A 25403-nucleotide genomic window follows, 5' to 3' on the forward strand; every position below is an offset into this window, starting at 1 on the left:
TGTGCCAGCTCGTTCGCAAATCACCCATAACTACTGTCAACATATGGTGAGCAGAGAGAGGGAGGCTGCAAACTACAAGCTACAAGGAGATAAGTGTCACCCCACAGAACTAGATGGATAATAATGTGTCTGCTAAGAGAGGCCCCGCCCACACCCTAGGATTTTGCACTGAACAGCCTAGGGAGTGATAGGAGCTAAAACAGCAATAACACTGAGTAACATTGTAAAGTAAGGGGTTAAACTGATCTTTATTGTGTTAATTGAGAATCTTCTTTCTCAGAAAATCCCTTTAAAGTTACTCCGGACTATCCACTGGAGTCTAAGGTAGTCTGAACTCCGCCTCCTGCAGGGTAGCTTGAACAAAGCATGTAAATCTATGAGCTATGATATCCCACAGGGCTGAATATTCAGCTCAGATACAAAAAATTAAGAAGAATATGTAATATGTGTAAATTATGACTTATCCAACCAGGAAAATGGCGTCCAATCTTACTGACCCCGCCCCCATGGCGGAGATATGACTCGGTCTGATCATTGTAAAACTCCGCCCATAGTCTCTCAGTTCACCTGTCCTGCTTGTTTCCATAGAAACTAGGACCTCATAGCCCCGCCCCATTAAACGAGGACGCTTTTGCTTCCGAGGATGATTGAGCCTCGTGAGTTTCCGTAGTCCCAGTTGGCGCGTGCGCGGTGTTGTCTTTCCCGTAGCCACGCATGCGTATTCTTGATTGACTTCCCCCCTCCCTCCGGGGTGAGGCCGGGGGGAGGAGGCACCGGGTCCGGATAGTGAAACACGACAGGCCGGGGACCGAGGCCTGAGAAGAGGCCCTAGTACCGGGAGAGGCGGAGCACACAGCCGGCGCCAAGATGGTGAGAGTGACGGGAGAGGACGGGCGGAGCGCGGAGCCGCCATTGTGTAACACAGCTGTGTCCAGGTGTGAGGACTGCTGAGGTGGCGGTGCCTTGTGTCACCTCAGGGGTCACGTGACTGCAGGGGTCACAGCCGGGGGCACCATGTGACACCCCCGTACCTGAGCATCACCCCGAGAATATAGCGAGGGCTCCCCCATAATACAGAGGAGACCCTTCCTACAGAAGAGACCCCCACAGGGAGGGGGTAATACGTCCCCTCTAGGAGCCCCCCATAATACAGAGTACACCCTCCGTACTGAAGAGACCCCCACAGGGAGGAGGTAATACGTCCCCTCTATGAGCCCCCATAATACAGAGGAGACCCCACAGAGTGATGAGCTCCCCCATAATATGTTCTCTATGCTGCAGGGTCCCTCACAGGTAGGGGGTACCCCAATATAGTGTCCCCCTTTAAGATCACTGCATATAATGAAGAGAGAAGTCCTAAAATATAGTGTGGACCCACCAAATGATGAGCCCCCCCATACTACGGAGTACAGTCTCCAGACTCCACACTGTGTTATAGGATTCCTCACTAAAGACGAGTGCCCCCAATATCACCCGGGGAACCCTGTAATAGGGTCGTTAGTCTACAGAATACTGTCATCCTCTGTAGCCAGGAGGACCCCATAATATGGTCTCCATCCTCTATAAGAGAGCATGGACCTTACTTACTGACACTTCTCCATAATGTACCCCCATAACACAGTGTAGCCCCCCATACTGAGGAGCCCCCTCTATAAGAGAGCATGGACCTTACTTACTGACACTTCTCCATAATGTACCCCCATAACACAGTGTAGCCCCCCCCCATACTGAGGAGCCCCCTCTATAAGAGAGCATGGACCCTACTTACTGACACTTCTCCATAATGTACCCCCATAACACAGTGTAGCCCCCCATACTGAGGAGCCCCCTCTATAAGAGAGCATGGACCCTACTTACTGACACTTCTCCATAATGTACCCCCATAACACAGTGTAGCCCCCCCATACTGAGGAGCCCCCTCTATAAGAGAGCATGGACCCTACTTACTGACACTTCTCTATAATGTACCCCCATAACACAGTGTAGCCCCCCTATACTTAGGAGCCCCCTCTATAAGAGAGCATGGACCCTACTTACTGACACTTCTCCATAATGTACCCCCATAACACAGTGTAGCCCCCCCATACTGAGGAGCCCCTCTATAAGAGAGCATGGACCCTACTTACTGACACTTCTCCATAATGTACCCCCATAACACAGTGTAGCCCCCCCTCATACTGAGGAGCCCCCTCTATAAGAGAGCATGGACCCTACTTACTGACACTTCTCCATAATGTACCCCATAACACAGTGTAGCCCCCCCATACTGAGGAGCCCCCTCTATAAGAGAGCATGGACCCTACTTACTGACACTTCTCCATAATGTACCCCATAACACAGTGTAGCCCCCCCATACTGAGGAGCCCCCTCTATAAGAGAGCATGGACCCTACTTACTGACACCTGTCCATAATGTACCCCCATAACACAGTGTAGCCCCCCCATACTGAGGAGCCCCCTCTATAAGAGAGCATGGACCCTACTTACTGACACTTCTCCATAATGTACCCACATAACACAGTGTAGCCCCCCCATACTGAGGAGCCCCCTCTATAAGAGAGCATGGACCCTACTTACTGACACTTCTCCATAATGTACCCCATAACACAGTGTAGCCCCCCCATACTGAGGAGCCCCCTCTATAAGAGAGCATGGACCCTACTTACTGACACTTCTCCATAATGTACCCCATAACACAGTGTAGCCCCCCCATACTGAGGAGCCCCCTCTATAAGAGAGCATGGACCCTACTTACTGACACTTCTCCATAATGTACCCCATAACACAGTGTAGCCCCCCCATACTGAGGAGCCCCCTCTATAAGAGAGCATGGACCCTACTTACTGACACCTCTCCATAATGTACCCCCATAACACAGTGTAGCCCCCCTATACTGAGGAGCCCCCTCTATAAGAGAGCATGGACCCTACTTACTGACACTTCTCCATAATGTACCCCCATAACACAGTGTAGCCCCCCCATACTGAGGAGCCCCCTCTATAAGAGAGCATGGACCCTACTTACTGACACTTCTCCATAATGTACCCCCATAACACAGTGTAGCCCCCCCATACTGAGGAGCCCCCTCTATAAGAGAGCATGGACCCTACTTACTGACGCTTCTCCATAATGTACCCCCATAACACAGTGTAGCCCCCCCATACTGAGGAGCCCCCTCTATAAGAGAGCATGGACCCTACTTACTGACACTTCTCCATAATGTACCCCCATAACACAGTGTAGCCCCCCCATACTGAGGAGCCCCCTCTATAAGAGAGCATGGACCCTACTTACTGACACTTCTCCATAATGTATCCCCATAACACAGTGTAGCCCCCCCCCCCATACTGAGGAGCCCCTCTATAAGAGAGCATGGACCCTACTTACTGACACCTCTCCATAATGTACCCCCATAACACAGTGTAGCCCCCCCATACTGAGGAGCCCCCTCTATAAGAGAGCATGGGCCCTACTTACTGACACTTCTCCATAATGTACCCCCATAACACAGTGTAGCCCCCCCATACTGAGGAGCCCCTCTATAAGAGAGCATGGGCCCTACTTACTGACACTTCTCCATAATGTACCCCCATAACACAGTGTAGCCCCCCCATACTGAGGAGCCCCCTCTATAAGAGAGCATGGACCCTACTTACTGACACTTCTCCATAATGTACCCCCATAACACAGTGTAGCCCCCCCATACTGAGGATCCCCTCTATAAGAGAGCATGGACCCTACTTACTGACACTTCTCCATAATGTACCCCCATAACACAGTGTAGCCCCCCCATACTGAGGAGCCCCCTCTATAAGAGAGCATGGACCCTACCTACTGACACTTCTCTATAATGTACCCCCATAACACAGTGTAGCCCCCCCATACTGAGGAGCCCCCTCTATAAGAGAGCATGGACCCTACTTACTGACACTTCTCCATAATGTGCCCCCATAACACAGTGTAGCCCCCCCATACTGAGGAGCCCCCTCTATAAGAGAGCATGGACCCTACTTACTGACACTTCTCCATAATGTACCCCCGTAACACAGTGTAGCCCCCCCATACTGAGGAGCCCCCTCTATAAGAGAGCATGGACCCTACTTACTGACACTTCTCCATAATGTACCCCCATAACACAGTGTAGCCCCCCCATACTGAGGAGCCCCCTCTATAAGAGAGCATGGACCCTACTTACTGACACTTCTCTATAATGTACCCCCATAACACAGTGTAGCCCCCCCATACTGAGGAGCCCCCTCTATAAGAGAGCATGGACCCTACTTACTGACACTTCTCCATAATGTACCCCATAACAGTGTAGCCCCCCATACTGAGGAGCCCCCTCTATAAGAGAGCATGGACCCTACTTACTGACACTTCTCTATAATGTACCCCCATAACACAGTGTAGCCCCCCCCATACTGAGGAGCCCCCTCTATAAGAGAGCATGGACCCTACTTACTGACACTTCTCCATAATGTACCCCCATAACACAGTGTAGCCCCCCCATACTGAGGAGCCCCCTCTATAAGAGAGCATGGACCCTACTTACTGACACTTCTCCATAATGTACCCCCATAACACAGTGTAGCCCCCCCATACTGAGGAGCCCCCTCTATAAGAGAGCATGGACCCTACTTACTGACACTTCTCCATAATGTACCCCCATAACACAGTGTAGCCCCCCCATACTGAGGAGCCCCCTCTATAAGAGAGCATGGACCCTACTTACTGACACTTCTCTATAATGTACCCCATAACACAGTGTAGCCCCCCCATACTGAGGAGCCCCCTCTATAAGAGAGCATGGACCCTACTTACTGACACTTCTCCATAATGTACCCCCATAACACAGTGTAGCCCCCCCATACTGAGGAGCCCCCTCTATAAGAGAGCATGGACCCTACTTACTGACACTTCTCCATAATGTACCCCCATAACACAGTGTAGCCCCCCCATACTGAGGAGCCCCCTCTATAAGAGAGCATGGACCCTACTTACTGACACTTCTCCATAATGTACCCCCATAACACAGTGTAGCCCCCCCATACTGAGGAGCCCCCTCTATAAGAGAGCATGGACCCTACTTACTGACACTTCTCCATAATATGCCCCCCCCATACTGAGGAGCCCCCTCTATAAGAGAGCATGGACCCTACTTACTGACACCTCTCCATAATGTACCCCCATAACACAGTGTAGCCCCCCCATACTGAGGAGCCCCCTCTATAAGAGAGCATGGACCCTACTTACTGACACCTCTCCATAATGTACCCCCATAACACAGTGTAGCCCCCCCATACTGAGGAGCCCCCTCTATAAGAGAGCATGGACCCTACTTACTGACACTTCTCCATAATGTACCCCCATAACACAGTGTAGCCCCCCCATACTGAGGAGCCCCCTCTATAAGAGAGCATGGACCCTACTTACTGACACTTCTCCATAATGTACCCCCATAACACAGTGTAGCCCCCCATACTGAGGAGCCCCCTCTATAAGAGAGCATGGACCCTACTTACTGACACTTCTCCATAATGTACCCCCATAACACAGTGTAGCCCCCCCATACTGAGGAGCCCCTCTATAAGAGAGCATGGACCCTACTTACTGACACTTCTCCATAATGTACCCCATAACACAGTGTAGCCCCCCCATACTGAGGAGCCCCTCTATAAGAGAGCATGGACCCTACTTACTGACACTTCTCCATAATGTGCCCCCATAACACAGTGTAGCCCCCCCATACTGAGGAGCCCCCTCTATAAGAGAGCATGGACCCTACTTACTGACACTTCTCCATAATGTACCCCCATAACACAGTGTAGCCCCCCCCATACTGAGGAGCCCCCTCTATAAGAGAGCATGGACCCTACTTACTGACACTTTTCTATAATGTACCCCCATAACACAGTGTAGCCCCCCCATACTGAGGAGCCCCCTCTATAAGAGAGCATGGACCCTACTTACTGACACTTCTCTATAATGTACCCCCCATAACACAGTGTAGCCCCCCATACTGAGGAGCCCCCTCTATAAGAGAGCATGGACCCTACTTACTGACACTTCCCCATAATGTACCCCCATAACACAGTGTAGCCCCCCCCATACTGAGGAGCCCCCTCTATAAGAGAGCATGGACCCTACTTACTGACACTTCTCCATAATGTACCCCCATAACACAGTGTAGCCCCCCCATACTGAGGAGCCCCCTCTATAAGAGAGCATGGACCCTACTTACTGACACTTCTCCATAATGTACCCCCATAACACAGTGTAGCCCCCCCCATACTGAGGAGCCCCCTCTATAAGAGAGCATGGACCCTACTTACTGACACTTCTCCATACTGTACCCCCATAACACAGTGTAGCCCCCCCATACTGAGGAGCCCCCTCTATAAGAGAGCATGGACCCTACTTACTGACACTTCCCCATAATGTACCCCCATAACACAGTGTAGCCCCCCCATACTGAGGATCCCCTCTATAAGAGAGCATGGACCCTACTTACTGACACTTCTCCATAATGTACCCCCATAACACAGTGTAGCCCCCCCCATACTGAGGAGCCCCCTCTATAAGAGAGCATGGACCCTACTTACTGACACTTCTCCATAATGTACCCCCATAACACAGTGTAGCCCCCCCATACTGAGGAGCCCCCTCTATAAGAGAGCATGGACCCTACTTACTGACACTTCTCCATAATGTACCCCCATAACACAGTGTAGCCCCCCCATACTGAGGAGCCCCCTCTATAAGAGAGCATGGACCCTACTTACTGACACTTCTCCATAATGTACCCCATAACACAGTGTAGCCCCCCATACTGAGGAGCCCCCTCTATAAGAGAGCATGGACCCTACTTACTGACACTAATCCATAATGTACCCCCATAACACAGTGTAGCCCCCCCCCCATACTGAGGAGCCCCTCTATAAGAGAGCATGGACCCTACATACTGACACTTCTCCATAATGTACCCCCATAACACAGTGTAGCCCCCCCATACTGAGGAGCCCCTCTATAAGAGAGCATGGACCCTACTTACTGACACTTCTCCATAATGTACCCCCATAACACAGTGTAGCCCCCCCATACTGAGGAGCCCCTCTATAAGAGAGCATGGACCCTACTTACTGACACTTCTCTATAATGTACCCCATAACACAGTGTAGCCCCCCCCATACTGAGGAGCCCCCTCTATAAGAGAGCATGGACCCTACTTACTGACACTTCTCCATAATGTACCCCCATAACACAGTGTAGCCCCCCCATACTGAGGAGCCCCCTCTATAAGAGAGCATGGACCCTACTTACTGACACTTCTCCATAATGTACCCCCATAACACAGTGTAGCCCCCCCATACTGAGGAGCCCCCTCTATAAGAGAGCATGGACCCTACTTACTGACACTTCTCTATAATGTACCCCCATAACACAGTGTAGCCCCCCCATACTGAGGAGCCCCCTCTATAAGAGAGCATGGACCCTACTTACTGACACTTCTCCATAATGTACCCCCATAACACAGTGTAGCCCCCCCATACTGAGGAGCCCCCTCTATAAGAGAGCATGGACCCTACTTACTGACACTTCTCCATAATGTACCCCCATAACACAGTGTAGCCCCCCCCATACTGAGGAGCCCCTCTATAAGAGAGCATGGACCCTACTTACTGACACTTCTCTATAATGTACCCCATAACACAGTGTAGCCCCCCCCATACTGAAGAGCCCCCTCTATAAGAGAGCATGGACCCTACTTACTGACACCTGTCCATAATGTACCCCCATAACACAGTGTAGCCCCCCCATACTGAGGAGCCCCCTCTATAAGAGAGCATGGACCCTACTTACTGACACTTCTCCATAATGTACCCCATAACACAGTGTAGCCCCCCCATACTGAGGAGCCCCTCTATAAGAGAGCATGGACCCTACTTACTGACACTTCTCCATAATGTACCCCCATAACACAGTGTAGCCCCCCCATACTGAGGAGCCCCTCTATAAGAGAGCATGGACCCTACTTACTGACACTTCTCCATAATGTACCCCATAACACAGTGTAGCCCCCCCATACTGAGGAGCCCCCTCTATAAGAGAGCATGGACCCTACTTACTGACACTTCTCCATAATGTACCCCCATAACACAGTGTAGCCCCCCCATACTGAGGAGCCCCTCTATAAGAGAGCATGGACCCTACTTACTGACACTTCTCCATAATGTACCCCCATAACACAGTGTAGCCCCCCAATACTGAGGAGCCCCCTCTATAAGAGAGCATGGACCCTACTTACTGACACTTCTCCATAATGTACCCCCATAACACAGTGTAGCCCCCCCCATACTGAGGAGCCCCTCTATAAGAGAGCATGGACCCTACTTACTGACACTTCTCCATAATGTACCCCCATAACACAGTGTAGCCCCCCCATACTGAGGAGCCCCCTCTATAAGAGAGCATGGACCCTACTTACTGACACTTCTCCATAATGTACCCCCATACTGAGGAGCCCCTCTATAAGAGAGCATGGACCCTACTTACTGACACTTCTCCATAATGTACCCCCATAACACAGTGTAGCCCCCCAATACTGAGGAGCCCCCTCTATAAGAGAGCATGGACCCTACTTACTGACACTTCTCCATAATGTACCCCCATAACACAGTGTAGCCCCCCCCATACTGAGGAGCCCCCTCTATAAGAGAGCATGGACCCTACTTACTGACACTTCTCCATAATGTACCCCATAACACAGTGTAGCCCCCCCCCATACTGAGGAGCCCCCTCTATAAGAGAGCATGGACCCTACTTACTGACACTTCTCCATAATGTACCCCCATAACACAGTGTAGCCCCCCCCATACTGAGGAGCCCCCTCTATAAGAGAGCATGGACCCTACTTACTGACACTTCTCCATACTGTACCCCCATAACACAGTGTAGCCCCCCCATACTGAGGAGCCCCCTCTATAAGAGAGCATGGACCCTACTTACTGACACTTCTCCATACTGTACCCCCATAACACAGTGTAGCCCCCCCATACTGAGGAGCCCCCTCTATAAGAGAGCATGGACCCTACTTACTGACACTTCTCCATACTGTACCCCCATAACACAGTGTAGCCCCCCCATACTGAGGAGCCCCCTCTATAAGAGAGCATGGACCCTACTTACTGACACTTCTCCATAATGTACCCCCATAACACAGTGTAGCCCCCCCATACTGAGGAGCCCCCTCTATAAGAGAGCATGGACCCTACTTACTGACACTTCTCCATAATGTATCCCCATAACACAGTGTAGCCCCCCCATACTGAGGAGCCCCCTCTATAAGAGAGCATGGACCCTACTTACTGACACTTCTCCATAATGTACCCCCATAACACAGTGTAGCCCCCCCATACTGAGGAGCCCCCTCTATAAGAGAGCATGGACCCTACTTACTGACACTTCTCCATAATGTACCCCCATAACACAGTGTAGCCCCCCCATACTGAGGAGCCCCTCTATAAGAGAGCATGGACCCTACTTACTGACACTTCTCCATAATGTACCCCCATAACACAGTGTAGCCCCCCAATACTGAGGAGCCCCCTCTATAAGAGAGCATGGACCCTACTTACTGACACTTCTCCATAATGTACCCCCATAACACAGTGTAGCCCCCCCCATACTGAGGAGCCCCTCTATAAGAGAGCATGGACCCTACTTACTGACACTTCTCCATAATGTACCCCCATAACACAGTGTAGCCCCCCCATACTGAGGAGCCCCCTCTATAAGAGAGCATGGACCCTACTTACTGACACTTCTCCATAATGTACCCCCATACTGAGGAGCCCCTCTATAAGAGAGCATGGACCCTACTTACTGACACTTCTCCATAATGTACCCCCATAACACAGTGTAGCCCCCCAATACTGAGGAGCCCCCTCTATAAGAGAGCATGGACCCTACTTACTGACACTTCTCCATAATGTACCCCCATAACACAGTGTAGCCCCCCCCATACTGAGGAGCCCCCTCTATAAGAGAGCATGGACCCTACTTACTGACACTTCTCCATAATGTACCCCATAACACAGTGTAGCCCCCCCCATACTGAGGAGCCCCCTCTATAAGAGAGCATGGACCCTACTTACTGACACTTCTCCATAATGTACCCCCATAACACAGTGTAGCCCCCCCCATACTGAGGAGCCCCCTCTATAAGAGAGCATGGACCCTACTTACTGACACTTCTCCATAATGTACCCCCATAACACAGTGTAGCCCCCCCCATACTGAGGAGCCCCCTCTATAAGAGAGCATGGACCCTACTTACTGACACTTCTCCATACTGTACCCCCATAACACAGTGTAGCCCCCCCATACTGAGGAGCCCCCTCTATAAGAGAGCATGGACCCTACTTACTGACACTTCTCCATACTGTACCCCCATAACACAGTGTAGCCCCCCCCATACTGAGGAGCCCCCTCTATAAGAGAGCATGGACCCTACTTACTGACACTTCTCCATACTGTACCCCCATAACACAGTGTAGCCCCCCCATACTGAGGAGCCCCCTCTATAAAAGAGCATGGACCCTACTTACTGACACTTCTCCATAATGTACCCCCATAACACAGTGTAGCCCCCCCCATACTGAGGAGCCCCCTCTATAAGAGAGCATGGACCCTACTTACTGACACTTCTCCATAATGTACCCCCATAACACAGTGTAGCCCCCCCCATACTGAGGAGCCCCCTCTATAAGAGAGCATGGACCCTACTTACTGACACTTCTCCATACTGTACCCCCATAACACAGTGTAGCCCCCCCATACTGAGGAGCCCCCTCTATAAGAGAGCATGGACCCTACTTACTGACACTTCTCCATACTGTACCCCCATAACACAGTGTAGCCCCCCCATACTGAGGAGCCCCCTCTATAAGAGAGCATGGACCCTACTTACTGACACTTCTCCATACTGTACCCCCATAACACAGTGTAGCCCCCCATACTGAGGAGTGTCCTCCTATCATAGTGTGTGGGTCCTATATAAAGATGAGCTCCCCATATTGTGGGGTACAGCCTCCTATAATGAGGGGCTCTCGCCTACAATGATGTCAGGACCCCAGTAGTGGAGCTTGGATCATGTATAATAATCACAGCCCCATAACATGGCCCCCCCTAATATACTGCTCTGCCCCCAAAGTGATAAGCGCCCTCTATTATCCGTATGTAGAGCGTGGCTCCCCCACCCACATTTATTATCTATGGCCTCCGTCCTTCTAAACTCAACCTTTACAATTATGCTAATGAACTAGAAAGGGTCTGGCGGTGTTACTAGAGCCCCTCCGTGCTGCATCTTCACAGGCTGTTACACTGTGCAGGAGCATTTCTCCCTCTCTCTCATTGTGTAAGATTACATTTGGTAGAGGAAGGGGGAAGTGCTGAGGGAGTACAGTGGGAGGGAAGACAGTGTAACAGCCTGTGAAGCTACAACACAGAGGGGCTCTGGTAATGCCCCTCGGGCACTTTAGGCTCTCTTAGAATAATTTTATAAGCTGTTTTTTAGAAGGAAGGAAGCGATGGATAACAAATATACAGGGGATCCATAATGAATCTCAGATACCTCTCACAGCTGAGGGTTTGTTTCAGTTGTATCTGGTCTTTGCTGATCCTCCAGAGCCCTAAATCCTTCAGCAGCACAAGACCGTTACAATGTATCAGTGCAGGTAAAGTCTGGCATCCTAGGCTGCAGGGACACAATTGTGACAAACCTCCGGCGATGAGACCTATTCTAGATGGGTGAAGAGATGTAGCAGAGCTGGGATTGTCATGGAGATGTGCCTGCTGTGTGTTAGGGCATGCTCTCCTCACCAGAGTATAAGACGCAGGGCCAGTTGTAGCAGAGCTGAGGGTGTCAGGACATGCTGGGAGTTGTAGTATCATACCTAATGAAGAGCCGCAGAGTGCACACAGATGTAGCAGAGCTGAGGGTGTCAGGACATGCTGGGAGTTGTAGTATCATACCTAATGAAGAGCCGCAGAGTGCATACAGATGTAGCAGAGCTGAGGGTGTCAGGACATGCTGGGAGTTGTAGTATCATACCTAATGAAGAGCCGCAGAGTGCATACAGATGTAGCAGAGCTGAGGGTGTCAGGACATGCTGGGAGTTGTAGTATCATACCTAATGAAGAGCCGCAGAGTGCACACAGATGTAGCAGAGCTGAGGGTGTCAGGACATGCTGGGAGTTGTAGTATCATACCTAATGAAGAGCCGCAGAGTGCATACAGATGTAGCAGAGCTGAGGGTGTCAGGACATGCTGGGAGTTGTAGTATCATACCTAATGAAGAGCCGCAGAGTGCATACAGATGTAGCAGAGCTGAGGGTGTCAGGACATGCTGGGAGTTGTAGTATCATACCTAATGAAGAGCCGCAGAGTGCATACAGATGTAGCAGAGCTGAGGGTGTCAGGACATGCTGGGAGTTGTAGTATCATACCTAATGAAGAGCCGCAGAGTGCATACAGATGTAGCAGAGCTGAGGGTGTCAGGACATGCTGGGAGTTGTAGTATCATACCTAATGAAGAGCCGCAGAGTGCATACAGATGTAGCAGAGCTGAGGGTGTCAGGACATGCTGGGAGTTGTAGTATCATACCTAATGAAGAGCCGCAGAGTGCATACAGATGTAGCAGAGCTGAGGGTGTCAGGACATGCTGGGAGTTGTAGTATCAGACCTAATGAAGAGCCGCAGAGTGCATACAGATGTAGCAGAGCTGAGGGTGTCAGGACATGCTGGGAGTTGTAGTATCATACCTAATGAAGAGCCGCAGAGTGCATACAGATGTAGCAGAGCTGAGGGTGTCAGGACATGCTGGGAGTTGTAGTATCATACCTAATGAAGAGCCGCAGAGTGCATACAGATGTAGCAGAGCTGAGGGTGTCAGGACATGCTGGGAGTTGTAGTATCATACCTAATGAAGAGCCGCAGAGTGCATACAGATGTAGCAGAGCTGAGGGTGTCAGGACATGCTGGGAGTTGTAGTATCATACCTAATGAAGAGCCGCAGAGTGCATACAGATGTAGCAGAGCTGAGGGTGTCAGGACATGCTGGGAGTTGTAGTATCATACCTAATGAAGAGCCGCAGAGTGCATACAGATGTAGCAGAGCTGAGGGTGTCAGGACATGCTGGGAGTTGTAGTATCATACCTAATGAAGAGCCGCAGAGTGCATACAGATGTAGCAGAGCTGAGGGTGTCAGGACATGCTGGGAGTTGTAGTATCATACCTAATGAAGAGCCGCAGAGTGCATACAGATGTAGCAGAGCTGAGGGTGTCAGGACATGCTGGGAGTTGTAGTATCATACCTAATGAAGAGCCGCAGAGTGCATACAGATGTAGCAGAGCTGAGGGTGTCAGGACATGCTGGGAGTTGTAGTATCATACCTAATGAAGAGCCGCAGAGTGCATACAGATGTAGCAGAGCTGAGGGTGTCAGGACATGCTGGGAGTTGTAGTATCATACCTAATGAAGAGCCGCAGAGTGCATACAGATGTAGCAGAGCTGAGGGTGTCAGGACATGCTGGGAGTTGTAGTATCATACCTAATGAAGAGCCGCAGAGTGCATACAGATGTAGCAGAGCTGAGGGTGTCAGGACATGCTGGGAGTTGTAGTATCATACCTAATGAAGAGCCGCAGAGTGCATACAGATGTAGCAGAGCTGAGGGTGTCAGGACATGCTGGGAGTTGTAGTATCATACCTAATGAAGAGCCGCAGAGTGCATACAGATGTAGCAGAGCTGAGGGTGTCAGGACATGCTGGGAGTTGTAGTATTAGACCTAATAAAGAGCCGCAGAGTGCATACAGATGTAGCAGAGCTGAGGGTGTCAGGACATGCTGGGAGTTGTAGTATCATACCTAATGAAGAGCCGCAGAGTGCATACAGATGTAGCAGAGCTGAGATTGAGGCTGCAGGTTGTACACTACCTCCTATAGACCATGTTGATGAGATGTAGCAGAGCTGAGCGGTTTCCTATTGCAATATAAAAGTAATGACAAAACTTGCAGGTCCGGACTATTGGATATTCTGGAATAATAATAATAATTCTGGATCTTCCTAATTACTGGATTATCAGATAACAGGGTAATATTCATGGTGTAGTGTCACTTCTTCTACCTGATGAGTGCAGTCTATTGTTCCCTGTTGTCAGCCTCTTCCGATAGATTCCTGTAGGATTGTGGCAGCAGTGCTGCTGAGTGTCCAGTAGGGGGCGGCGGTGGCGGCTCACGTGTCCCCTCTCTCCTCACAGATGCGGTTTATGCTGCTGTTCAGCCGGCAGGGGAAGCTGCGGCTCCAGAAGTGGTACGTGGCCACCTCCGAGAGGGACAAGAAGAAGCTGGTGAGGGACCTCATGCAGACCGTGCTCAGCCGCAAGCCCAAGATGTGCAGCTTCCTGGAGTGGAAGGACCTCAAGGTGGTGTATAAGAGGTGAGCGCCCCTAGGGCACCCACACGCTGCCCCCAGGGGAGACTGGCACGTCCCAAACAAACACTGCCCCCAGGGGGCGACTGGCACGTCCCAAACGCTGCCCCCAGGGGGCGACTGGCACGTCCCAAACGCTGCCCCCAGGGGGCGACTGGCACGTCCCAAACGCTGCCCCCAGGGGGCGACTGGCACGTCCCAAACGCTGCCCCCAGGGGGCGACTGGCACGTCCCAAACGCTGCCCCCAGGGGGCGACTGGCACGTCCCAAACGCTGCCCCCAGGGGGCGACTGGCACGTCCCAAACGCTGCCCCCAGGGGGCGACTGGCACGTCCCAAACGCTGCCCCCAGGGGGCGACTGGCACGTCCCAAACGCTGCCCCCAGGGGGCGACTGGCACGTCCCAAACGCTGCCCCCAGGGGGCGACTGGCACGTCCCAAACGCTGCCCCCAGGGGGCGACTGGCACGTCCCAAACGCTGCCCCCAGGGGGCGACTGGCACGTCCCAAACGCTGCCCCCAGGGGGCGACTGGCACGTCCCAAACGCTGCCCCCAGGGGGCGACTGGCACGTCCCAAACGCTGCCCCCAGGGGGCGACTGGCACGTCCCAAACGCTGCCCCCAGGGGGCGACTGGCACGTCCCAAACGCTGCCCCCAGGGGGCGACTGGCACGAATACAACAAAAAGAAAACAAACTGTTCAATGCCCCAATATACTGGGGGTATCCTCCCCCGGATTGGGGTAAGCAGAATCACACATGAGGCAGATGGAGGCAGCACCGGCACTCGCCTCCTGTATCACCGCTCACTATATTCACACATTTCGGACAAATTTATAAAAGGATTATACACCTACAGATACGTTACATCATCTCCGGGACTGGTGATCCCAATGCCCCGTGTTACACGGGGGAGTGACGGGGGTACAGGAGGGGGGGGGCACCTGTTACACGGGGGAGTGACGGGGGTACAGGAGGGGGGGCACCTGTTACACGGGGGAGTGACGGGGGTACAGGAGGGGGGGGCACCTGTTACACGGGGGAGTGACGGGGGTACAGGAGGGGGGGCCGCACGCCCCCCCCCCCGCTCCTGTACCCCCGTCACTACCCTGTGTAACAGGTGCCCCCCCCCTCCTGTACCCCCGTCACTCCCCCGTGTAACAGGTGCCCCCCCCTCCTGTACCCCCATCACTCCCCCGTGTAACAGGTGCCCCCCCCCTCCTGTACCCCCATCACTCCCCCGTGTAACAGGTGCCCCCCCTCCTGTACCCCCGTCACTCCCCCGTGTAACAGGTGCCCCCCCCTCCTGTACCCCCGTCACTCCCCCGTGTAACAGGTGCCCCCCCCTCCTGTACCCCCATCACTCCCCCGTGTAACAGGTGCCCCCCCTCCTGTACCCCCGTCACTCCCCCGTGTAACAGGTGCCCCCCCTCCTGAACCCCCGTCACTCCCCCGTGTAACAGGTGCCCCCCCCCTCCTGTACCCCCGTCACTCCCCCGTGTAACAGGTGCCCCCCCCCTCCTGTACCCCCGTCACTCCCCCGTGTAACAGGTGCCCCCCCTCCTGTACCCCCGTCACTCCCCCGTGTAACAGGTGCCCCCCCCTCCTGTACCCCCATCACTCCCCCGTGTAACAGGTGCCCCCCCCCTCCTGTACCCCCATCACTCCCCCGTGTAACAGGTGCCCCCCCTCCTGTACCCCCGTCACTCCCCCGTGTAACAGGTGCCCCCCCCTCCTGTACCCCCGTCACTCCCCCGTGTAACAGGTGCCCCCCCCTCCTGTACCCCCATCACTCCCCCGTGTAACAGGTGCCCCCCCTCCTGTACCCCCGTCACTCCCCCGTGTAACAGGTGCCCCCCCTCCTGAACCCCCGTCACTCCCCCGTGTAACAGGTGCCCCCCCCCTCCTGTACCCCCGTCACTCCCCCGTGTAACAGGTGCCCCCCCCCTCCTGTACCCCCGTCACTCCCCCGTGTAACAGGTGCCCCCCCCCTCCTGTACCCCCGTCACTCCCCCGTGTAACAGGTGCCCCCCCCTCCTGTACCCCCGTCACTCCCCCGTGTAACAGGTGCCCCCCCCCTCCTGTACCCCCGTCACTCCCCCGTGTAACAGGTGCCCCCCCCCTCCTGTACCCCCGTCACTCCCCCGTGTAACAGGTGCCCCCCCCTCCTGTACCCCCATCACTCCCCCGTGTAACAGGTGCCCCCCCCTCCTGTACCCCCGTCACTCCCCCGTGTAACAGGTGCCCCCCCCCTCCTGTACCCCCGTCACTCCCCCGTGTAACAGGTGCCCCCCCCTCCTGTACCCCCATCACTCCCCCGTGTAACAGGTGCCCCCCCCCTCCTGTACCCCCGTCACTCCCCCGTGTAACAGGTGCCCCCCCTCCTGTACCCCCGTCACTCCCCCGTGTAACAGGTGCCCCCCCCCTCCTGTACCCCCGTCACTCCCCCGTGTAACAGGTGCCCCCCCCCTCCTGTACCCCCGTCACTCCCCCGTGTAACAGGTGCCCCCCCCTCCTGTACCCCCGTCACTCCCCCGTGTAACAGGTGCCCCCCCCTCCTGTACCCCCGTCACTCCCCCGTGTAACAGGTGCCCCCCCCCTCCTGTACCCCCGTCACTCCCCCGTGTAACAGGTGCCCCCCCCCTCCTGTACCCCCGTCACTCCCCCGTGTAACAGGTGCCCCCCCCCTCCTGTACCCCCGTCACTCCCCCGTGTAACAGGTGCCCCCCCCCTCCTGTACCCCCGTCACTCCCCCGTGTAACAGGTGCCCCCCCCTCCTGTACCCCCATCACTCCCCCGTGTAACAGGTGCCCCCCCCTCCTGTACCCCCGTCACTCCCCCGTGTAACAGGTGCCCCCCCCCTCCTGTACCCCCGTCACTCCCCCGTGTAACAGGTGCCCCCCCCTCCTGTACCCCCATCACTCCCCCGTGTAACAGGTGCCCCCCCCTCCTGTACCCCCATCACTCCCCCGTGTAACAGGTGCCCCCCCTCCTGTACCCCCGTCACTCCCCCGTGTAACAGGTGCCCCCCCTCCTGTACCCCCGTCACTCCCCCGTGTAACAGGTGCCCCCCCCTCCTGTACCCCCGTCACTCCCCCGTGTAACAGGTGCCCCCCCCTCCTGTACCCCCGTCACTCCCCCGTGTAACAGGTGCCCCCCCTCCTGTACCCCCGTCACTCCCCCGTGTAACAGGTGCCCCCCCCCTCCTGTACCCCCGTCACTCCCCCGTGTAACAGGTGCCCCCCCTCCTGTACCCCCGTCACTCCCCCGTGTAACAGGTGCCCCCCCCCTCCTGTACCCCCGTCACTCCCCCGTGTAACAGGTGCCCCCCCTCCTGTACCCCCGTCACTCCCCCGTGTAACAGGTGCCCCCCCCTCCTGTACCCCCGTCACTCCCCCGTGTAACAGGTGCCCCCCCTCCTGAACCCCCGTCACTCCCCCGTGTAACAGGTGCCCCCCCCCTCCTGTACCCCCGTCACTCCCCCGTGTAACAGGTGCCCCCCCCCTCCTGTACCCCCGTCACTCCCCCGTGTAACAGGTGCCCCCCCCTCCTGTACCCCCGTCACTCCCCCGTGTAACAGGTGCCCCCCCCTCCTGTACCCCCGTCACTCCCCCGTGTAACAGGTGCCCCCCCCCTCCTGTACCCCCGTCACTCCCCCGTGTAACAGGTGCCCCCCCCCCTCCTGTACCCCCGTCACTCCCCCGTGTAACAGGTGCCCCCCCCCTCCTGTACCCCCGTCACTCCCCCGTGTAACAGGTGCCCCCCCCCCATGCAACCCCATCACTGCTCTGTGTAAAAGGTGACACCCCCCCCCTCCTGTACCCCTGTCACTCCCCCGTGTAACAGGTGCCCCCCCCCCCATGCAACCCCATCACTGCTCTGTGTAAAAGGTGACACCCCCCCCCCTATTCTCCCTTCTCTAACAGGTGACTGCCCCCAGCATCCCAGTCACTGCTCTGTGTAACAGATGGCAACCCCTATACCCCCGTCATTGCTCTGTGTAACAGGTGACCGCCCCTGCACTCTGCACCTTGTAATGTGAGCCGCAATGCGCTCCTCTGGATGCAGCTTTGGGTGTGACTGGAGGTGATGTACATACACTATACATCTGGCACCCGCTGGTGTGTACAGGTCTCCCTGTGCTATACACAGGTCCTGGCACCTCACACCGGGCCACACAGCTGAGGCCCGCAGCTACAGGTATGTTGTGGTGATGCTGCCGTAATACTGGGTGTCCATGTACGGGTGCTGTGCATTAACCCCTGCGCTCCCGCTCTCTCCTAGGTACGCCAGCCTCTACTTCTGCTGTGCGGTGGAGGATCAGGACAACGAGCTGCTGACCCTGGAGCTCATCCACCGATACGTGGAGCTGCTGGACAAGTATTTCGGCAGCGTAAGTCTCTTCCAGACACGCGGAGGCGGCGGGGAGCGAGTGGGCTCAGTAATACAGGGGCCGGGGGCGAACAGCAAACCCTCCCCCGACATCATTACTTCCCCTACCTCACAGGCAACAAGCATTACTCCACACTCTACTAATTACATCACAGGCCCAGGGAGTAATCCTCCTAATCAGCAGCCTGTAAGTAGTATTACACACAGCCTACTCCATACTGTCACCTCACATGTCTCTACTGACCTCATCCATCATATAACTACTGTAATACTGCCCCCTATATACAGGAAAATAACTACTATAATACTGCCCCCTATGTACAGGAATATAACTACCATAATACTGCCCCCTATGTACAAGAATATAACTACTATAATACTGCCCCCTATGTACAGGAATATAACTACTATAATACTGCCCCCTATGTACAAGAATATAACTACTATAATACTGCCCCCTATGTACAGGAATATAACTACTATAATAATGCTCCCTATGTACAAGAATATAACTACTATAATACTGCCCCCTATGTACAAGAATATAACTACTATAATACTGCCCCCTATGTACAAGAATATAACTACTATAATACTGCCCCCTATGTACAAGAATATAACTACTATAATACTGCCCCCTATGTACAAGAATATAACTACTATAATACTGCCCCCTATGTACAAGAATATAACTACTATAATACTGCTCCCTATGTACAAGAATATAACTACTATACTACTGCCCCCTATGTACAGGGATATAACTACTATAATACTGCCCCCTATGTACAAGAATATAACTACTATAATACTGCCCCCTTGTGTACAGGAATATAACTACTATAATACTGCTCCCTATGTACAAGAATATAACTACTATACTACTGCCCCCTATGTACAGGGATATAACTACTATAATACTGCCCCCTATGTACAAGAATATAACTACTATAATACTGCCCCCTTGTGTACAGGAATATAACTACTATAATACTGCCCCCTATGTACAGGAATATAACTACTATAATACTGCCCCCTATGTACAAGAATATAACTACTATAATACTGCCCCCTATGTACAAGAATATAACTACTATAATACTGCCCCCTATGTACAAGAATATAACTACTATAATACTGCCCCCTATGTACAAGAATATAACTACTATAATACTGCCCCCTATGTACAGGAATATAACTACTATAGTACTGCCCCTATGTACAAGAATATGACTACTATAATACTGCCCCTATGTACAAGAATATAACAACTATAATACTGCCCCCTATGTACAAGAATATAACTACTATAATACTGCCCCCTATGTACAGGAATATAACTACTATAATACTGCCCCCTATGTACAGGAATATAACTACTATAATACTGCCCCCTATGTACAGGAATATAACTACTATAATACTGCCCCCTATGTACAGGAATATAACTACTATAATACTGCCCCCTATGTACAGGGATATAACTACTATAATACTGCCCCCTATGTACAGGAATATAACTACTATAATACTGCCCCCTATGTACAAGAATATAACTACTATAATACTGCCCCCTATGTACAGGAATATAACTACTATAATACTGCCCCCTATGTACAGGAATATAACTACTATAATACTGCCCCTATGTACAGGAGTATAACTACTATAATACTGCCCCCTATGTACAGGGATATAACTACTATAATACTGCCCCCTATGTACAGGAATATAACTACTATTATACTGCCCCCTATGTACAGGAATATAACTACTATAATACTGCCCCCTATGTACAGGAATATAACTACTATAATACTGCCCCTATGTACAGGAGTATAACTACTATAATACTGCCCCCTATGTACAGGAATATAACTACTATAATACTGCCCCCTATGTACAGGGATATAACTACTATAATACTGCCCCCTATGTACAGGGATATAACTACTATTATACTGCCCCCTATGTACAGGAATATAACTACTATAATACTGCCCCCTATGTACAGGAATATAACTACTATAATACTGCTCCCTATGTACAAGACTATAACTACTATAATACTGCCCCTATGTACAAGAATATAACTACTATAATACTGCCCCCTATGTACAGGAGTATAACTACTATAATACTGCCCCCTATGTACAGGAATATAACTACTATAATACTGCCCCCTATGTACAGGAATATAACTACTATAATACTGCCCCCTATGTACAGGAATATAACTACTATAATACTGCCCCCTGTGTACAAGAATATAACTACTATAATACTGTCCCCTATGTACAAGAATATAACTACTATAATACTGCCCCCTATGTACAGGAATATAACTACTATAATACTGTCCCCTATGTACAAGAATATAACTACTATAATACTGCCCCCTATGTACAAGAATATAACTACTATAATACTGCTCCCTATGTACAAGAATATAACTACTATAATACTGCTCCCTATGTACAAGAATATAACTACTATAATACTGCCCCCTATGTACAAGAATATAACTACTATAATACTGCCCCCTATGTACAGGAATATAACTACTATAATACTGCCCCCTATGTACAGGAATATAACTACTATAATACTGCCCCCTATGTACAGGAATATAACTACTATAATACTGCCCCCTATGTACAGGAATATAACTACTATAATACTGTCCCCTATGTACAGGAATATAACTGCTATGATACTTGTTACATGTATATAAGTGTCTCTGTGTATATAAGTGTCTGTGTATATACATTACTGCTGTGCAGGCTCCTGACCCCCCCCCCTGTGTGTGTCGCCCCCTGCAGGTGTGTGAGCTGGATATTATATTTAACTTTGAGAAGGCTTATTTCATCCTGGATGAGTTCCTGATGGGGGGAGAGATCCAGGACACGTCCAAGAAGAGCGTGCTGAAGGCCATAGAGCAGTCAGACATGCTGCAGGAGGTGAGTGCGCTGGGGCAGCGTCTCTTTGCTTTCCTTCTTCCTTTGTGTCTCGCTCGCTCTCGCTCTGCCCCCTCCTTTCTCTGCAGTGGATGAATCACCCGTCTCTGGTCCTGTCACAGCTCACTGACTCCCACCCACTCACTTTCATCGCAAGAAATTTCCACACTGGAGATGTGGAGGGAGGGGGAGAGTGTGTGTGGTGGGGAGATTACCAGCGAGTGGGGGGATTATACGGAGCGGGGGGGTGATGGGGACGAGCGGCGCATCAGGTGCCTGCGCCATTCACTGCCTCAATGAGATGATGAATGGGAGCCGGGGCAGTAATCATCCGGGATGGGGAGGAGGAGATTACACATTCATAGCAAGAGGCAGCGGTGATGATGATGATAAATGGGGCGAGCACAGGGGCCGGCAATGATAGATGGGGAGCGGGGGTCCGCTACTGGGGGCATCACCACCATCTGTGCCTACAGGTATAAATGTGAGAGACTGGTCAGACCCCAAACATACACATGTACTGATCCTGAGTTACATCCTGTATTATACTCCAGAGCTGTACTCACTATTCTGCTGCTGGTGCAGTCACTGTGTACATACATGACATTACTTATCCTGTACTGATCCTGAGTTACATCCTGTATTATACTCCAGAGCTGCACTCACTATTCTGCTGCTGGTGCAGTCACTGTGTACATACATGACATTACTTATCCTGTACTGATCCTGAGTTACATCCAGTATTATACCCCAGAGCTACACTCACTATTCTGCTGCTGGTGCAGTCACTGTGTGCATACATGACATTACTTATCCTGTACTGATCCTGAGTTACATCCTGTATTATACTCCAGAGCTGCACTCACTATTCTGCTGCTGGTGCAGTCACTGTGTGCATACATGACATTACTTATCCTGTACTGATCCTGAGTTAGATCCTGTATTATACTCCAGAGCTGCACTCACTATTCTGCTGCTGGTGCAGTCACTGTGTACATACATGACATTACTTATCCTGTACTGATCCTGAGTTACATCCTGTATTATACCCCAGAGCTGCACTCACTGTTCTGCTGCTGGTGCAGTCACTGTGTACATACATGACATTACTTATCCTGTACTGATCCTGAGTTACATCCTGTATTATACCCCAGAGCTGCACTCACTATTCTGCTGCTGGTGCAGTCACTGTGTACATACATGACATTACTTATCCTGTACTGATCCTGAGTTACATCCTGTATTATACACCAGAGCTGCACTCACTATTCTGCTGCTGGTGCAGTCACTATGTACATACATGACATTACTTATCCTGTACTGATCCTGAGTTACATCCTGTATTATACTCCAGAGCTGCACTCACTATTCTGCTGCTGGTGCAGTCACTGTGTACATACATGACATTACTTATCCTGTACTGATCCTGAGTTACATCCTGTATTATACCCCAGAGCTGCACTCACTATTCTGCTGCTGGTGCAGTCACTGTGTACATACATGACATTACTTATCCTGTACTGATCCTGAGTTACATCCTGTATTATACTCCAGAGCTGCACTCACTATTCTGCTGCTGGTGCAGTCACTGTGTACATACATGACATTACTTATCCTGTACTGATCCTGAGTTACATCCTGTATTATACCCCAGAGCTGCACTCGCTATTCTGCTGCTGGTGCAGTCACTATGTACATACATGACATTACTTATCCTGTACTGATCCTGAGTTACATCCTGTATTATGTTCCAGAGCTGCACTCACTATTCTGCTGCTAGTACAGTCACTGTGTACATACATGACATTACTTACCCTGTACTGATCCTGAGTTACATCCTGTATTATACTCCAGAGCTGCACTCACTATTCTGCTGCTGGTGCAGTCACTGTGTACATACATGACATTACTTATCCTGTACTGATCCTGAGTTACATCCAGTATTATACCCCAGAGCTGCACTCACTATTCTGCTGCTGGTGCAGTCACTGTGTACATACATGACATTACTTATCCTGTACTGATCCTCAGTTACAACCTGTATAATACTCCAGAGCTGCACTCACTATTCTGCTGCTGGTGCAGTCACTGTGTACATACATGACATTACTTATCCTGTACTGATCCTGAGTTACATCCTGTATTATACTCCAGAGCTGCACTCACTATTCTGCTGCTGGTGCAGTCACTGTGTACATACATGACATTACTTATCCTGTACTGATCCTGAGTTACATCCTGTATTATACTCCAGAGCTGCACTCACTATTCTGCTGGTGCAGTCACTGTGTACATACATGACATTACTTATTATGTACTGATCCTGAGTTACATCCTGTATTATACTCCAGAGCTGCACTCACTATTCTGCTGCTGGTGCAGTCACTGTACATACATGACATTACTTATCCTGTACTGATCCTGAGTTACATCCTGTATTATACTCCAGAGCTGCACTCACTATTCTGCTGCTGGTGCAGTCACTGTGTACATACATGACATTACTTATCCTGTACTGATCCTGAGTTACATCCTGTATTATACTCCAGAGCTGCACTCACTATTCTGCTGCTGGTGCAGTCACTGTGTACATACATGGCATTACTTATCCTGTACTGATCCTGTGTTACATCCTGTATTATACTCCAGAGCTGCACTCACTATTCTGCTGCTGGTGCAGTCGCTGTGTTATATGACCTATGTGTACTGTAAGATCTTTATATCTTGTTTCTGGGATTATATTGACCCCCTTGTTGTGTTTCTCTGCAGGAGGACGAGTCGCCGCGCAGCGTTCTAGAAGAGATGGGACTGGCTTGATAAACACAGAACACCCCCTCCCCTTTTTATTTTTGACCAAACCCTCTTGTACATTCCCCTTCGGTAAAATACACCAAGTCCCCCCCTTCCCATTCCCCGTGTACAATCACAGCGTCCCCTCCCTTGTCTACATGACATACGGCTATACTATGTGTGTACATACCGCTATACTATGTGTGTATATGACACGTGTGGCACATATACTGCTATACTATGTGTGTATACGTGGGTGGCTGTGCGCACACATACCGCTATACTATGTGTGTATATGACACGTGTGGCACATATACTGCTATACTATGTGTGTATATGACACGTGAGGCACACATACCGCTATACTATGTGTGTATATGTGGTCTTGTGCGTGGCCGCTCGTCCTCTCCTCCTTGTTCCGCCTCCAGGCAATGATGAAGGAAAGGGACCAATTGCACTTTCTCAATCCGTTCCCCGCACCCTAGAAAACGCGTAGAGACAAGTAATATGACACATTTTTGTACACAGTTTGGACGCCTACGGTTTTATTTTTGTTATATTTTTTTTATTTTTGGAACATTTTGGTGATGGGCACTTACCTTCTCTGTCTGTTCCCTCTCTGAATCTCCCACTTACGGACTTCTTCGTTACTCGTGTGGACCACTACCAATCACTACCTATTAGGGTCCATTACAAGGACGTTACTCTCTGCCCCCTTCTTACCCACCACCACCGCACGAACTTCTGGAATAAAACATGAGTGCTGCTAAATTA

The 25403-nt window shown here is 51.3% G+C and overlaps 1 protein-coding gene across 1 annotated transcript; it reads left to right on the top strand.

Moving 5' to 3' along the window:
* Nucleotides 1-680: 680 nt before the first annotated feature.
* AP1S1 (adaptor related protein complex 1 subunit sigma 1) lies at nt 681-25403 on the top strand. Its single transcript, XM_072149844.1, has 5 exons — nt 681-870; nt 14321-14499; nt 18775-18883; nt 21705-21842; nt 24609-25403. Exons 1-5 carry the CDS (start codon nt 868-870, stop codon nt 24654-24656), a joined length of 477 nt encoding a protein of 158 aa, XP_072005945.1. The 5' UTR covers nt 681-867; the 3' UTR covers nt 24657-25403.

This window comes from Engystomops pustulosus, chromosome 4, assembly GCF_040894005.1.
Source record: "Engystomops pustulosus chromosome 4, aEngPut4.maternal, whole genome shotgun sequence".
NCBI lineage: Eukaryota > Metazoa > Chordata > Amphibia > Anura > Leptodactylidae > Engystomops > Engystomops pustulosus.